At 36.4% G+C, this 18094-nt stretch overlaps 3 protein-coding genes across 9 annotated transcripts in view; 2 read left to right on the plus strand and 1 right to left on the minus strand.

Annotated features, from left to right (window-relative positions):
- Positions 1 to 5572, minus strand: part of LOC145673454 (uncharacterized) — a 52222-nt gene extending 46650 nt beyond the window's left edge. The window contains exons 1-2 of one of the 3 annotated variants that reach the window (XM_081743169.1): positions 5455 to 5572; positions 1820 to 2060 (exon numbers count right to left, since the gene is read on the minus strand). In XM_081743169.1, coding sequence (XP_081599295.1) covers positions 1820 to 2048 — 229 coding nt within the window. In that variant the 5' untranslated portion in view covers positions 2049 to 2060; positions 5455 to 5572. Of the gene's footprint in view, positions 1 to 1819; positions 2061 to 5362 lie in introns of all 3 variants that reach the window. The other 2 variants (XM_081743168.1, XM_081743170.1) reach the window with 2 other exon arrangements.
- A 1106-nt stretch (positions 5573 to 6678) lies between these two features.
- Positions 6679 to 18094, plus strand: part of DNAlig4 (DNA ligase 4) — a 201063-nt gene continuing 189647 nt past the window's right edge. Inside the window, exons 1-2 of one of the 5 annotated variants that reach the window (XM_081743172.1) lie at positions 8183 to 8298; positions 14883 to 14949. The gene's annotated coding sequence lies outside the window, so the exon portion shown is untranslated. Of the gene's footprint in view, positions 6905 to 8167; positions 8299 to 10812; positions 10939 to 14854; positions 14950 to 18094 lie in introns of those variants that run through there. The other 4 variants (XM_081743176.1, XM_081743173.1, XM_081743175.1 and 1 more) reach the window with 4 other exon arrangements.
- Positions 7818 to 17136, plus strand: LOC145673457 (general transcription factor 3C polypeptide 3). The gene has a single exon (XM_081743177.1). It carries the CDS (start codon positions 8001 to 8003, stop codon positions 10698 to 10700), a length of 2700 nt encoding a protein of 899 aa, XP_081599303.1. The 5' UTR covers positions 7818 to 8000; the 3' UTR covers positions 10701 to 17136.

Below are 18094 nucleotides of genomic sequence, written 5' to 3' on the forward strand. Positions count from 1 at the left end.
AAGAATAACTTAAATATACACATAAAGTGAAAGGAGAACACGCCCATACTTGTCATATATTCCCCGAAGAGAGACAGTGTGCAGATCGTCTAGAAATTACAAATAGCCAACATCATAAAATGTAAACAGATTTATTTTTTTCCAATAGCAGCAAATACATCACAAAATGTGAATCTACTGCATAATGTTCATTTTTGTTTCAATTTATTTTAGCAACAGAACCTATAAATTAAGCTGTTGATACGTGATAAGCATACCTAACGTCTCTTAAACATTGTGCGATACATCTGAAAATGAACAAGTAAATACATGTAGTCTTTATATATACACAGGGGTTGAAGAACAAAGCCTAAAAAGTTTGCAAAAGCGTGAAAATCATACCTAGTATTGTGTGGGGCCCCCTTTTGCGTCCAGAACAGCTTGGATCCGACGTGGAATGGACGTATAGTTCCTGAATCATGGTGTGTGGAATTTTGTACCAATGTTCCTCCAAAACATGTTCCAGTTCCTTAAGGGATGCTGATGGAGGGTAATGAGACCGAACACGCCTTTTTAACTCAGACCACAATAGCTCAATGATGTTCAGATCTGGTGATTGTGGGACCCAGGGGAGGTGTGATAGCTCCTGGTCATGCTGCTCAAACCTTGATTTTCACCGTTTTTGCAGCGTGACACGGTGCCAAATCATCTTGGTAGATGCCATCACCATCAGGGAGCAGTATTTGGGCCATGGGTAGAACCTGGTACCCCAAAATCACCTCATACATCTTAGCATTCATCATTTCATGCAAGGCTATGATAGGACCTGCAGAAAACCAGGATACCACTGCCCATACTGTAACAGAACCACCCGCACGGTTTACAGTTGGGAGCAGACAGTCTGTATCATAGGCCTGAGACGGTGTTCTCCATACATAAACACGACCGGTTGTTGGAAACAAGGTGAAGGTCGATTCATTGGACCACATTACGTGTTTTCACTGCTCATGAGTCCACGCCTTGTGGTCCTTGCACCCCTGGATACGCCTCTTCGCGTTTACTGCTGTGACTAGGGGTTTGGCGATAGCGGCCCTACCATGAATTTTCATTTTATGAAGTTCCCGTCGCACTGTTTTCGATGAAACCGGATTCTGTAGGCCGGAATTGAGTTCAGACATAATTTTCATTGGAGTGGTCTTCTTTTTAGCTGCTACAATCCGTTTTAATGCCCTCCGGTCCCTATATGACAGGATTGTTTTTCGACTACTGTTGTGCTTTGCAGACGTCGTTTGCCCATGAATTGTGTATGCCCTCGTGACATTGGACACAATGTCTTTCGATACCCCCACAATGTTCACCACTGTTGCCACTGAAGCTCCAACCAGACGGGCACCAACGATCATGCCTCTTTGGAAGTCTGTCAGGTCGCCCATTTTACAGCACCACTTTTACACCATGACACTCGCAGGTGAACTGGTTACTGCTGATGGAAGAGGAAGGTCCACATGACACATTGAAAACAAAAAACGATCGGCAACCACAACACGTGTTGTACAGTGGAGAGCAAACTTACGTGTCCTGTATGAAGTGTTTTTAGATTTTTTGTCCACCCCTATATATATATATATATATATATATATATATATATATATATATATATATAAATAAACTGGCTATCCAGCAAGCTCTGAAAAAGCCCTGTATTCTTAGTCACAATCGAAAATAAATCAAACAAACTTGACAAACTTGAATTCCCTACGGTAATTTTAAGAAAGGAGGGTGACCAAAAATTTTCCAACGAGACTGTACAAACCCACAAACAGAGGTACAGTAATCTTACCTGAAATGGATGCCTTGTTAGGAGGAAGAAACGGTAGAGGCAGATAACATTTAAAGGGACATATCGAGAAGAACGACTGCACATTGAATATCTCATCGAGGTCGTCAGTTATTACTGAATCCAAAGATTGATGTAAATTATATCCAACAGCTAAATGATGTGAAATGCTCTTATCGAATGTAGAACGAGATTTTCCTTCAAGAAGATTTGCATAAAGTCTGTCAGCCATAATGAGCACGTCCTGAAAACAACAAATAAATAAACAAAATTACTTGTGTGTATCACCCTTTTTATCAATTGCCTGTATAAGCACTGTTAGCATTTGCTGTTATTCTTTTCACGCAGACATTATTGAGCATGTGAGACAACATCGACGTTAGACAGCTATTGGAAAGAAGAAGTGCAATCGTCAACAAAAATGTGGATACTTCTTTTTATACCGCATTAGTGCAAATATAATACAATTTCCAATAAGTTTTTGGAATGATTTTACTGAAAAAATAAAAAGTAGTAGTATCATGTGTACATCACGTGAATTGACAGATTTATATCACTTCCGGTTTTAGTACAAAAATTGTACTGAAAATGAAATATATTCTTGGGATGCTTAATTGATTGTACAAAAGACTTCTTACTCTACAGCGATTAACATCAATATCGAAAGGAAGTAACACACAAAGAATGAAAAGGAGAATGACTGAACTGGGACTCGAATCCGGGCTTTTCAGCATAGCGTGCCGTTAAAAGAAGAGCACCAACTTCAGGAGTGAATGTGTCACTGTGAAGGAAAGCGAATTGGATAGCGTGGTGGTTAACGCATTGGCACGGTATGCCGGAGGTTCCGGATTCTAGTCTCAGTTCAGTCATTCACTTTTTCACTCTCTGTGTTATTGAATTCGCTGTTTCCTCCTTTCATTAATATATCGAAAGGAAGTACTTGATTTCTGTCACCTTCGGTTTGAATACAGGGTAGGGTGGCTCAGTGGTAGAGCGTTCACCTGTGGTGCTTGGGGTCCCGGGTTCGATCCTAATCTCCACCAAGTGAACTTTGTGGTGGACAAACACCGTGTGCATGGGTTTTCTCGGGGTTCTCCCGTTTCCTCCCACATTCTTCATTCCACCATTTCATTCATATCTCATAATCACCGTCTCCTTTAGCCTAGCCGGCATAACCGTGGGATGTAAAACTCAAAGATTTCATTTCATTTTTTGAATACAGGGTTAAGACAGAAGATGGTATTCTATTCTTAGAACGCTAATTCGATTCCCAAAAAACTACTTCTCGCTATCTATCACCGCTTTTGCTCTATAGTGATTAATGTTAAAACCTGAAATATTTGATTTCTAGCAGTTTCAGTTTGAATTATAACTTCCACCAACGATCTCGATTTTTAATTTTTGATCTAAAATTGTCGAGCAACATGAATTGGACCACTTGACATGGATTTGCTCTTTATATACAGTATATATAACGAAAAAATGAAAAACGATTGTCTCAGTTTTCTTCAACCATGAATGAATAGTAAGCATATACAAATAGGTTAAAGTATTTTTTGCAAAAGTATTTTAAAAATCAAAGAAACGAAGAGAAAATCTAGCTCAGAACTTTTTCATGATAAACTTCGTTCTTAATAGAACACTTCTATTTATTGCTTGTGACTATCGTTGTTCTCAACAGTTGTCTGTATGGTAAATTCGAGTTCTCTCGAAATTTTGTTCCAAGTGAGTGCATTTTGCTGGTGTTTTAGTATTTTCTTGCTGATTGAAAATGCCTAATTTCTTTTGGCCGTGGATAAGTAATTCGGCGGTACCATATGATCTGCAACCTGCTCCTTTTAGCCAGAGAAGACCAAGTAACAAAACAGGTTCGTGCACTCGGAAGTTGAGCAACAACTGAGAGAAGCACGAGACACTGTATATTTCCTGTATAGATTTTGGCGGCATACCAACGTAAAATTTCTAAAAGGCGGTCATTTATTTTCAACGTACCAGTTATCCACACTACAAAGCTCAATTTTCAGTCTTTTAAGTTGAAATGTTCACAGTAGAAGTACGAGACACTCCAAATTAGCTGTATATATTTTGGCGGCGATTCAACGTAAATTTAAAAAAAAAAAGCGCGTTCCACGCTACAGGGTGCAATTTTCGGTCGGAGTTAAAACTTTGAGAGTAGAAGCACGAGACACTAAATTTGCTGTATGGATTTTCTCGGCGTTCCAATATAGAATTTCAAAATGGCAGTCATTTTTTTCAAAAAAGCAGTTAATAGAAAATTATTGCAAGTTATGACAATAACAATCTTGAAAATATGAATCACATTTTAACACTTTTACCCCGAAGACACTGAAATATTTCGAAAGAAAAAAAAAAAAAAAAAAAAAATTAAACCCGAAAAATCCCATATGGGCTCGGGTGGGTGTTTTTTTTTTTTAAAAAAAAAAAAAGATGACAGAGTTGTTTTAAACCCTGTACTCAGCCCTTATGAAGTCAATCTGCACCCATTAATGCATCTTCTCCCTTAAACACTTTGTATACGTATCCCCATATGTGGCAACTTAGAACAGGAAACAACCTTGCCGGATGTTGTTTATAATGGTGGTTGGAAACATAAGAAGGTAAAAGTGTTCCTTCGTTATTTTTGGCATTAGTGTTTCATTTGTAACACATAACAGTTGGAAGGTACTAATTTTAGGCAAGGAATGAAAGCCTATAAGAAATATTCGTGATCAGCAGTTAAGAGTGAACAACGGATCTGAGAGAGGGGTAATTCTAGGGAAAGTATATTGAAGTAACAACAAATAAGCAGTAATACAATGTAGAAAACAGGTTCGTGTGGCTTTAATCGGGAGTCACCATCTACGCAAGATTAGCCAGTTTTTACTGATTCTTTGAATAGTTTTCTCTAGGAGAAAAAAATATATGGGCCTATGTTTAGCAGAAGGGATCCAGCTGTTTTCTCTAAACAATGTTACAATTTTGGTAATTGCTGTTCACATTCGGTTAGTTTAGAGTAGGGTTGGTTAGTTTAAGTTAGGTTAGGCTGGTTTAGGTTACATTAGGTTAGTTTAGTTTATGTTATATTAGTGTAGGAGTCCCGCATAATTTTCCCAAACATGATAGAATTTCGCTTATTTCTACTAATAGTACGTTAGTTTAGATTAGTTGAGGTTAACTTACGTTAGTTTATGTTAGAGTAGATTAGATTTGGTTACGTTATGTTACGTATAAGTACTTGCATCACTCATTTCTCCTGTAAATTTTGTGTTTCTTACGGCTTCTGGACCCCTTGTACTAAACATACCCCAATATATGGTGTCCACAGATCTTCAAGAACAAAGTAACAATCTTGAAATGAGATATTTCAGCTTAACGTCCTGTGATTATGCCCTTTAGGCTGAGGGAGACGATGATGTGCATCTCCACTTAAATCTATATACGATAATTGTAGTGCAAAGGCTATTACAAAATATATAATATAGTGCAAAGGCTAATATCAATATATCACAAATAGAATTCGCTAATATCTACGTATCAAGCATTTACCGATATTAACGTTCTTTTCAAATCCCTGCCTTGCTGAGAGTAAAATCATTTCACTTTTAAATCATTTCGCGCATAACACTCTCCACACACACCTTTCACAATTCAGGTTGTCCTCTTCCTCTTTCTTTTTTCTAATAGTTACGAAAAGACTAATATGTTGCCAATTACTGTTTTTCCAAATCCCTATGTTGGATGTCTTTAAATCGCCACGTAATGCTTAACAAAGTAGCTTCTTGAGCCTCTTTCCGTATCGGTTGGCGTTAATGGAATACAAAATTTGAACTTTAGCTTGTGGTTCTCATTTTCACATACGGAATTTGTGATATGAGTCAGGGACTCATTCCGTATCAGCCTTAGCCGGATTATTCTGTAATGGTAAAAAAATCAGAAAACATTCATTTTACAAATATAATGGAGTGCAGTTTCACTATACGGATCCACTGATTGTAAAATGTACGGAACAATTTGGGGAAGTCTTTAATTTGCCTATTTTATGTCGAGAACAGAACCCAATGAACCCCTGCGAGGCTTCTAACCTGTTCCTACTCCTACTCCTACTCCTACTCCTACTTACACTATGGATCCGTAAAGTAAAACTACACGTATAATGAAGTAAAATAAAGAATATAAAAAGCTGTTTAGGGTATACCATGTAGAACCTTTGCAAAAAGTGCGTAGCGTAATGCTACGTAAAAGATGGAAATTCAATCATAATTTTTTTGGCTACCTATTATCGGAAACGCCGATTTTGAGTAGCAGGCAAGTTTCTTTTCTTTTCTTTTTTTAAAAATTAATTTCATTCATTGCATTTGATTCTACGATTCAGTGATTTTGAAGTATCTTTTCTTCCAGGTTCGTTACTGGTACCTAACCTGTTTATGATTTGTTAACACTGCCAAATTTCACTGTTCAATTTTCTTATGTTTATATTCAATTCAGGTAATGGTCAGTGTTGCCAACGGCAGCGGTTTCCCGCTAAATCTGGTGGTTTTACGATTGTGTCTAGCGGTGAAAATTGGCTGGCAGCGGGGCAGTGGGAAATCTAGCTTTTTTTAAAAAAAATATTTGCAACGTATTTCAACACATGTTACTTTTTGATAAAACGTGTTACTGTTGTATTTTTTCTTATCTAGGTATTAGACGAATGTATTACAGATGCTTGCGAATTACCTGTGTACTATAGAAGTGACATGCGGCAATGTTGCTCTCGGAACTTGGTATGTTGGTAACGTTCTCTTTTTTCGAAATCAACGGGACAATCCCGTTTAATCGAGACGTATTTTCGTCCCTTTCGTTCCTTCACTGGATATGATCGTTCCGAAATTAAGCATCCGAGATGGCCTAATTTTGTTCGAATGAGGACTCTGTTCCCGCTACCACTTCCCGTGAATTATAGAAAAGACTGGCTAAATGATCCAAATTTGAATGATTGGGTATTGGAAGTTGAGGAAGATCGTACGGTAGCTCGGTGAAAATACTGCAAGTGCAATTTGAAAGCAAAAATTTTGTGATCTTGTAGCACATAGCAAAACTAAAACACATGTAAGTGCAGCTGAATCTTTTAGTTCAAATAGACAAAAGAAAATAGAATTCCCGGTGACAAATGTTTCTTTTGACACTGCTCGAGTCGAGGCAGGTTTGGCTTTATTTACGGCGTGTCATTGTTCTATTAGTAGTAAGTGTAGTGCTATGATCAAGAATATTTTATCTCCGTACTTTAAGAAAAGCCTTCGGAAAGACATTGATGACAGTGACTATAGCATTCTTCTTGATGAATCAACAGATATTGGTGTAGTCAAACAGCTAGGTTTATGTATCGTTTACTATTCTGATGCACGTTCTACTGTCGTGTCTACTTACTTAGGAATGCACGAGTTATAATCGGCTGCTGCTAATTCAATTGTGAAGGTACTAAAAATAGCTTTGAAAGATTTCGGGCTTGATTTGAGGAAACTACACGGTTTAGGGACTGATAACGCTAATGTCATGATGGGAGTTAATAATAGTGTGTACCAAATTTTAAAAAAAAGAAATCAATCATCTCGTGTGAGTTCGTTGTGTTTGTCATTCTGTGCAAGTGGGAAGACAGATGGCTGACGCTATTCTTACTACTTGTACAGGGTTGAGACGACTCGGGAAGTGCTGCCATGATTTCGATTTACCATTTCCATATTACAAAACATACATACTGTGAAAAGAGCAACGTACTCCAATGTACAAGTTGAAGACGACGAATCGGAGGATGAATTAGCTCCATTAATGAATTAGTGGCAAGTACTTCTGTGCTTTAATTTTTTTAATGCATAGATTGGATTTAATTAAAATATGCAGCTTTTTCAGGTGTAGCGGTATTTTTAGCTATATTTGTAGATCGCGATATTTTTTGGTGGAATTCTGGCGGTTTTGGTTTTCAATTTAGCGGGATTTTGTGCAAACTCGTTGGTAACACTGGTAATGGTGCATGTAGTTGGATAGCGTGATTGAACTTTTACGATAGAAGTGAGATTTGATACACTTGTGTGCTTAGTTTTATTGAACGCTAAAGGTTCTTGTATTGTATTATTACCTAAACAGTAGTCGGTAAACAATCTGTATTGTGTTATTAAAGAGTAGGTATTGACATTACCGAAAGTGAAAAATGGATACGGAAGAGAACTCTGATCCCCCGCCGGTATATACAGAACTGCAAACTGTCAGTAATTTAGGGGAATTGATGTCACTTGACGACGAAGATGCTGATATTCTTGAAGGAAATGATACATACGAAGCATTCACAGTGGATATTCAAATGGATATAGAGAAGTTACCGGTTCTGGAAGACGATTATGATTCTGAAGCTGAGCTCGGGAACGAACAACAATCCGAACAAACAATGTCATTCGAAGGTTCGCTAACAGAAGAACAAGAGAGAGAACTTACGACAAAATTTCTTAATGGTGAGTTAACGTTCAGTGAATATGCTGCTATGATGGAACAAAATGACTTGGATACGGATGGTCTTGAAACACAGGCAAGTGCAATGGAATCTGAAATGCGTGTTTTAGAGGTAGGTACAACAGAACCTGTTGAGTCAAGTTCAGCCGACGCATTTGAAGAAGAGCTTAAAGTTGTGAGAAAACAACAGTACCGTCGAAAGGGTGTTTCATTTGGGAGACGTCGAAGGAATCTTCCACCAGCATTACAAGGCTTGATGGGAGAGGCCAATTTAAGATTTGCCAGGGGAGAGCATGAAACCGCTATAAAGATGTGTATGGAGATAATTCGACAGGTACCTACTGCCCCGGAGCCGTTCCAAACGTTAGCTATATTATACGAGGAACTTGGAGCAGCAGATAAATCCCTTCAGTTTGCATTAATTGCTGCTCATTTAAGCCCTCACGATGTTGATGAATGGATTCGTTTAGCGGTAATGTCTCAAGAACAAGGCAATATTAAGCAGGCTATTACTTGCTATTCCAAAGCCATTGCTGCAGATCCAACTAATGTCGATCTTCACATGACGCGATGCGAGCTACTGGAGAAAATAGGAGAAAAGAAAGCATCTCTGAGAGGTTACCAAAGAATTCTGCAGATTATGACCCCAGAACATGGTCAAAGATGTCTTCAACTTGCAAAGATGATAGCGAAAATGTTCCACGAAGGAGGTGAGCTCCATAAAGCGAAAGAAGCAATGGAGACAGCGTTTGAAAAATGCCCAAATGATATTACATCAGAGGACGTGAACTTGATGCTGGAGCTGCTTTTGAGTTTGAAAGAATACACCCGCGGTTTAGAGATTCTTAGTAAACATTGTAATGTAGAAATGTCAATAATAGAAAGTGCTGAGCCTAGTACTTCTGACGAGAGTGATAAAAAAGTGATCGTTACGTTATGCAAGACGCCAGATACCTTAGTGATTGATTTGAAAGCAAAATTAATGGTGACACTGATATATTTACAAGCGTTTGATGTTGTTGATGAACTTATCAAATCTTTACTTCAAGAGAATCCGGAAGAAGTAGGCGATCTTTACCTGGACGTTGCAGAGGCTTTAATGAACGAAAGTAAACACAAGGAAGCGCTTTGTTTGCTATCGCCGTTAGTAGGGTCACAAAATTATAGTTTAGCCGCTGTGTGGTTACGATACGCGGAATGCCTTCAAATGTGTGAACAGTTTCAAGAAGCTGTAGATGCGTACAAGACAGTGATCGAACTTGCTCCACAGCATTTAGAAGCTCGGTTGGCCCTCTCGAATTTATTGAAACAGTTAGGTCGTTCGGAAGAGGCCATCGTTGTACTGACACAGGATGATGAAGATGTGGTTTTGGATCCATCTCTTTTGTATGAACAGTGTAAATTGCTACTGGGAGAAAATCGCATTGATGAATTCATAGAGACAGCAAAACTTTTATTTTCAAGACATTTTATGAATATACGAAATAAGGATGAGATGCGTATTCTGACATACGCTCAGCGATTAAGTAGAAAAAGCGAATCCTTAAAAGGCTTGAGAAAGTCTGGTCAAACAGACGAGCGCATTTTTTCTGAAGGAAATGTTCCAGTTGAGGGTGAATGGGAGTTGTATCTTACTGTCTGTGATTGGCTATTTAAGTTGAACAGATTCGATCAACTGCAGAGAATGGCATTGTCGGCTTTGAGTTCACTGCGTTTTCAGGGTGATTCTGAGAAAGGTAAAAGAATTGATTTTCTAAGTTTGTTAGCGAGTTACTACAATAATGATACGTTTAATGCATATAACTTAGCCCGTGACTTGGTGCTGAAAGAAATGAACAACAATAAGGCGTGGAATCTTTTTAATCTTGTGATATCCAGAGCAGACGATGCTAGGCATAATAAGTTTCTGATGCGTCTGTTAACGAGGCATCAGAACCATTCGGCGTTACGTATGTTGCATGCACATAATTGCCTTGTTGCTGGTACATACAAATATTCCCTTAGTGCTTATGCAGCAGACTTTAAGGTGAAGAAGACTTCGCTCTTGGCTTTACTTCTGGGATTGACACTTGTTCACATGGCTTGTCAGAAGTTTTCTGCCAAAAAGCATGCTTTAGTCGTACAGGCATTGGCTTTCCTTCGAGAGTACGAGACTTTACGTGGGGGCGAGTGTTTCCATGAAATTCATTATAACATTGGACGAGCGTTCCATCAGCTGGGTATCCTACCTTCTGCCATATTTCATTACCGTAAAGCCCTTGCGTATAGCTCAGAATTTATAGAACAGAATGCACACTTACTTGATTTACGGCGAGAGATTGCCTTCAATTTGTATCTTATATACCACAATTCTGGCGCAAGAGATGTTGCCAAAAGTATTATTGATGAGTACGTAGTTGTGTAAGATATTTAAGTGTCATGGACCTTTCCCAGACTTTGTGGACAGAAAATTTTTCGTTATATTCAATTTATAAAGTGGTTTCGTTAATTTCATTGTTGACTTTTCCCGCTAGATGCGGTAGTTATGTATAGTGTGTGATAATATAAACTTCTCTATGTATAATACACAAGTAAATATTGAGTCAGTTGAATCCTTATAATTAGCAGTGTTTCTTTAGAAGAAATGTGGAAAACAAACATAGGTACGATAATATTTTTGTATAATTGTGAGAGAAAAGGTATTATTGTGTAGGCTGTATGTTTTTTTTTTTTTTTTTTTTTTTAAATAATTTGGGAATGATTAAGCAAGGTATTTGATCCATACTTATTATTAGAAAAAAAATTGTTCCTACCTTGCATGTTGGACATGAAAATCATAACAACATCCTGTTTCATAATTTCTCTAGTCTCTTTTTCAGTGCTACCATACTGACTACTACAACATGGTTATAGGTTCTGTCCATATAAAACCTTTGTGAAAATGACAAAATGGTAGTTCAGTCCACACTTTATGGAAATTATTGTGGTTAATTGTGTAATCATTAAATCACATGGGAAGTAGTTATAAAACAGAAATGTGTTTCACGTCCATTTTTTTTTTCTTCAACACTATGTTGTTATGATTTTCATGTCCGGGATGAAAGACAGAAGCATTTTTTTCTAGTGCTTTAAGAAGAATATTCAGTTTTAAATTAAAGAATATGTAATATTGTGAAAATTAACATTTTGCGAAGAAACTGTTGATCCTAGTATTTTTTCTTTTTTTCTTTCGTAGAGATGACTTGCCTAAGTCATTTTCATTTTAAAGACATTTCTGGAAACTACAAAGCTTCCTATAAGAAGGTAAAGAAAATGGAAGGCTATGCCCGTTATTCATCTTATTTGTTTTGGACGTTAGTTGTACGAGGGATATAGCTCGCCGTTCATCCGGAATGTAATCGAAAACCGCACTTGAATTACAAGAAAACTGTAGTAAAATTGTTACATATTAAGGTTTCCATCTTTACGGTTATTCGATGTAACATAAATAAAAGTAAAGCGTCACTCACCTTTTGTGTGTCCTGGGAATCCCAATCGGACGATTATGTACCGTGTACGATTTCGGCAGCCAATCTTATTACTTTCGACGGTCATACTACACAAAAGAAATGAAGTTCGTTACGTGAATCGCGTGATTTGTTATTTTTTTTTTGGCCATATTTCGTCAGCAAAATTCCTCGAAACACTAGTGTAGAGCTAGAACCACATCAGCTGTATGTACCCTACAAGGTTGCCTGTCGGTTACGAAAAAGTCACGAAGTCAGAAAACGGTCATGAAAGTCAAGAAAAAATCACGAAATTTAGCTTCTGGGTAACGATTTATATATCTGCACAAATACAAGTACAGACTGAAAAATGTTGTTCTCTAAAACTTCAAAACTCACCACTAAAAATGACTATGGTCAGCTTTAGACGCTACCAAATCTCAAGCAAAGCACGCTTCTGCCACATGCATGAAAATTGACCTTAATTCGCACCCAAATTAGCTCTTGAGAATGTTACGAAATTTTATGGTTTGATAAACCAAAGGTCACGAAAAAGTCACAAAATTTCGTTTTGGAATTTTAATAGACACCCTGATTAATGAGAAAAACACGGTCTGGATATTCAAAAGAGGTATCAGTCAACAGTTAAGTTCAAATTAATTGTGATTTTAGATATTGATTTTGATTCTGTAGCTACTTCTTAACTCGCTCTACTAAAGCAGCAAATTCTCTAGGTTCTTAAAAAAAAGAATTATTGAAGAAACATTGTAGAAACAGCTAAAAATAAGTTCATGGGGTCTTTGCAGATGAAATATAGTGGAAAAGTATACACATTACGTGATCTGGTAACAAGTTATGTTTCCAATAGTATTGAAATTGCTTCACTCATTCCGAAGTTGTATGAGAAAGGTCTTGTATCGATAAATGTTCTTTGTGAGGGTGCAGTTCACAAAGATCGAAGTCGTGTTGCTATACTGTCTGCATTTTCAAGACAAAGTATTTAAAAAAAAAAAAAAAAAAAAAAATCGAAATAGAATATTAACAATCAAATTTTACATGCTATTGTATGGTTTCTTGTAACTGTTTCCGTAGTGCAAACACTTTAGTAATAAAACGAAGCTGTACTCACTTAAGCGTCCAAGTGGCAATCCTATGACGTAGACGTTTCAGCCATAAACTTTTCGGATTCTTCTGTCTGCATCCTTAAAGAAATTTACATTATTGTAGAACTCATTAACAGGAGGAATATTTACTTAGGTAACTCAAGTAATGTTCTGGAAGTTCTTTCTTTGTAATTAGGTCTATTTTGTATTTGCCTTTCGAAAAGTAGTAGAACGTTAAATAGTTAATGAAATGCTTGTTCACAAGTTCCCTTTGAACTATGTTTATGCTGTCTTTTCTTTATCGTCGTTCACTTGACGTGAGTAAACTAATATGTCTTGTATCTGTGCCGAAAAACCTTAAGTCTTACCAATATATTTTGTTTTGAATCAATATTAATTATTAATTATAAACAACGGTAATCAGAGGACAACTAAGTGTACTTTAAAGGGAGTTTTAGAATAAAGATTTCATTAACCATTTGATGTTGTTTCTACTAAGAGTTTTATAATGGCAAATATAAAATAGCACTGCTTACAAAGAAGGAACCTTAAGAATATTCCTGAGTTACCGGAATTAATATTCCTGCAGTTGAAGAAAGTCATCACTAATGTAGTTCTACAAGCAACGTAAATTTCTTTACTGATACCCTATAACTGTACTGTACCCCACAATGGATAGAGGTCAGTAATATGACAGTTTTTTATTCCACGATGCGTACCATTCATGTCTCCTGTTTTGGCCCCACGACCACCTGTACTAACCTAATTGTACCACCTGTAGGCGTCATTCATGCTACTGTAGTCAGTGTTTCGATCCTTGTCCTGGTACCCTACAATGGGTAAGTGCCATAAAGTGCAGTGGCTAAAGCCATTCATATTACTGTACGCGCCTCAAAAGGGAAAAATACCCGTTTGTAGTTGTGAGACCACTCTTTATCTCTTTTCAGGAACGTGAGTTTAGCTGGTCTGTAAAGAACCGTGGTCCGGTACCTTTATCTCGTATCGCAGATTTCAATAGTAAATTAACGTATTTGTAATTGTCTGAATTAAAAGCCGTAAAGTCCCGTCTATGGAACTGTAAGCTCACACGCATACATTACATATGTACGCACCTATTTGTTCATACGTACTGTTTTGCTTTCAGTTTCTTTATACTCTATTAATCGTCAAACAACATGCATTCAGCGTTACCATGCATCACAATATACACTTAAGTCAAGTAATTTTAAGACACTTCTGGTAAAAAAAGGAACTCATTGATTTGTGAAACACATTAAAAATAAGTGAAATTTTAAGTGAGTGGTTCGTATTAGCTTTGCTAACAAATCACACAACAAAGCAATATTTATTTTAAGATGATAGCTGTTGACAGTTTCGCCAACTAACTGAACATATTACCTTCATCAGACACTGTTTCTAATGAAGGCAATATGTTCAGTTCTATATATTCTATGAAACAATTCTGTATATTCCATTGTATAGAAACTAAAGTAGTACTTCCGAGGAACACGATCCTCATTTTCAGCTTACTTATGTCTAAAAAAATCTTATTTTACCGATTCTCAATAATCTAGTGTGATTTACTATCGATTCTCAACGATCTAGTGGGATTTACAATGTTACGTGCCAGTATGAAAAGTTATATAGATTAAACCACAAGGAATACCGTATTTGTACCAGGATAGTTGAACATGCATAATATTGTTAATGCACGTTTAATGAGAAAAGCAAGATTTTCGACTGATTGCAAAATTAGTCATTTTACATTCATAAATTAAATCCTATTCGTAATAGTGACAAAGGTGAAATTAGCCCGATTTGGAGTAATCTTTTCACTCCGTTCTGCTCTCATTGGAAACAGAAAGAAATAGTGACAGTAAACATTGAATAGCTTTATAGTGTGTTATGGTGGTTCATGTGCCATAGCAATATTATTTGACGTGAAGTATGTGTATCTATTTCCCATCATTTTATCCTTTTCACGTTCTCTTATACTTTTACACTTATAACCTTTTTCAGGCGTAAGTAAGCTGAAGATGATGACTATGTTCCTCGAAAGTACCACTTAGTATTTGGAAGTTTTGTGGTGAGTATGAAGCTGTTTGTTTTATTTTCAATGCTGACTGTTATAACCGTTCACAATTTGTACACCCACGGAATTACTTGCTTCATTCTCCTGATGGGCACCTTGATGAAATGGTAACATTGCACCTACACAGTTTGGCAACGGTGTAGCAGATCTTTGTATCCTGATGGGTCAGTCTGGGTCTGTTCATACAGTATTTCATGCAGATTAGTTACTACTAACTTTTGTGGATATGCTCTGGGAAACCTTATTGGATGGTTACTTCTCTGGAATGATTTTGGCAGTTAGTCCCGTTACTGTTGACTGCCAGATACTAATTGAATTGAAATATTCAAATTGTAAATAGTTACATCTAAGATTGTTTCATTTTATTGTATTTATCTATAACTATTATCTTCAGGTTTCGAACTAGTGTGTGTGAGGAATAGTCCGCCAGTAGTTAAGAAAGAAATTGTTATAATGTTTTCTTTGAAAAGGACTAAGCTAAAGAACATGTAATAATTTCTGTGAAGCTTAAGTTCTTCAGTTAGTCTGGCAGACGTGACAATAAGGTTGGTTACCGGAATAATTCCAACAAAGTATCCAACCATCCAATAAGAATATCGAGGGTACATAAAAAGGATTAGTAATTGTTGATCTTCACAAAAATGTATCAAATTATGTGAACTGTCCTATGTTGAAATGTTATTAACAATGATGTACCAAACTTTATCTCTGTTAAAATATTACAGTATTTTGTGTTTTAAATATTAGGTAAGTTTCTCTTTGCATACACACACACAGCAAATTTGTGTTAGAATTTTTATTGGAAGAGTAAAATTTAACTGAGAAATTCAGTTTTTCAACATGACTATAAACAAAACTTACGTCATGCATTCTATTTATGTCACTTATTTATGTGGATGTTGCGTTTACATTTGGTTGCTTAATTTGGATAATTAAACTTTAACTATTTTTCAATACATGGGCTATATGAGATACATTCAAGGTGAGTCAAAAGTCCCTTACCATCCCTTATAAAATGAAAGCGAGTGTAGATAACAGGAATTGGTAATTGTAAGGACACGTTAGGCAAAGGGAGAACCTTTCGATACTATCGGCTTTGCTTAATGGCATGGTTCAACACCTGTAAAAAAACAAAGAAATATGAGTTTCGTGGATTATAAGTGAAAAGTTACTACAGTTATGTTACATTTGATTACACGATCGTGTTTCCCTTAAAATTCTAGCCCTGTTTTATATATATATATATCACATGACCTACTTCCCGTTTAAACTTTTTGAGCAAAATTCAAAATATTGGACGGCAAAAATGTCGCCTAACGTGTCCCTACAATTACCAATTCCGGTTGCCCGTACTCGCTTAAATTTTATCAAGGGTGGTGAGGGATTTTTAACTCACTCTGTAAAGTCGAAAAGAAACTGAATACTTCCCGTCCTTTTATTTCCATGTCAATAATTTCGGAAGAAATGAACCAATTAGAGTACTGTATGTGGTAAGCTATGGAGTAAGTTATGTTCCTTTCGCCCATAACTATAGGCCAGAGATGTAGAAGAAGATAATATGATTATATGGGACTCTTTTCTCTGAATATGAGTAAATGCAAATTCAGTGGAAGTTCTAAGCATAATTAATAGTGCGGAAACTAAGACAGGAACAGAACTTGTCTCCGGCTTTCCGTGCCTGTGTGCTAATCGGTACGCTTATTTAGTCCACTCACTGAACAGTTACACACGTTTCGTAATTAATTGAAAGTTGCACATTTGTCTTAACTAATTGAAAGTAATATTGTCTTGTGTGTGTTTACTGAAGCATTAAGTTCCGTTTCAATAGATATGCTGTTCTTTACTTAATATGTGAACATTTGGTTTCTGCTGTGATATACTTTGTTAACCATTTAGAAAGAAGATACGCCAAATTTCTGAAATTATAATTCTAACGGGTATTTGATGTTTACGAATCTTCAAGTAATAATCCATGGAAAAGTTGAGTCTTTAGCCGTCAATGTAATTTTATTTCTTGGTCACCAAGCAATCACAAGTCATTTGTTAGCTAATGCTGATTATTTTCAGCTGAAATATTGGAGAAATTACTTCTACTTATAAAGAAGATAGTGTGGGATAATACTGTTTTATTATTGAATCTTGTATTTTGTTCTCTGACTAATAATAAATGTATAATATGTATTTTTGTAATGTGTGCACTATTATTTCGTACATAACCAATGTTCGTATATTATTTAAAAAAAAATGGGGTAATTTTCAGTGATTGCATACTTTATTTAAGTTCGTGGGATTTGTCGTGGCTAAATGGTAAGCATTAACGCCGTTTATGGCTACTTCGGTGGGAGCTTATGGGGTTCGGATTGCACGATAACTAAATCCATGAGAGCCATGGTACTGAAAAGAGGCAATAAATACCAAACCAATATTGATATAAGTTTCTAGCTCCACTAGTTAACAAAGGTTTTGTTACATAAAAGAAAATACCTGTTCTTAAAGGAACTTTTTGCGCTGAATTCGAATATGCACTCGGTTTTTCTCCATCACGTACGATTTTCCCGTAACAGAGGGAAAATCCCTCAAAAATTTCCCTTTTCGTTTATTTTACACCCCAAGATGTTGTCCCCTTGCATATACTAACATAGAAATTATACCTAAGTATACTTTGATTCATATTTAATAAACCCTCCAAGTTTCGTAATAATCGCTTTATTCTTTCTAGAGAAATAAATATGTTTGTATGTATACTGTGTGTACTGTTTATTGCACCTTATAGTAATGCTTTCAGATCTCTTAAGTTGAGGTAAAACGTTTTGCTTTATTACCACAAACACATATATAAAATATAATACAATATAATTTACAAGTGTGACAATTTACAATAAACAATAATACAAATGTACCAAAAGGTCATGAAAAGACAATCAAAACTATCACAATATATGAAACTTTCATTGGGTTACAAAAACGTACACTACTTCCTTCTTTTGTAAGAAATGTTGCATTCTCTAACAAGACCCCAACAATAGTCCCCCATCATTGAAGGATCCCATCGTCCCTGGTACCTTTTCTCCATTGCCATTATATCTTGGTGGAATCTTTCCCCCTGTTCGTCGCTGAGAGCACCTAGGTTAGCAGGAAA

The sequence above is a fragment of the Thermobia domestica genome, chromosome 16, assembly GCF_964235325.1.
Source record: "Thermobia domestica chromosome 16, izTheDome1.hap1.1, whole genome shotgun sequence".
NCBI classification, from domain to species: Eukaryota; Metazoa; Arthropoda; class Insecta; order Zygentoma; family Lepismatidae; genus Thermobia; species Thermobia domestica.

Coding starts and splice junctions, on each gene's coding strand:
- LOC145673457 (XM_081743177.1), top strand. CDS start 8,001: ATGGATACGGAAGAGAACTCTGATCCCCCGCCGGTATATACAGAACTG.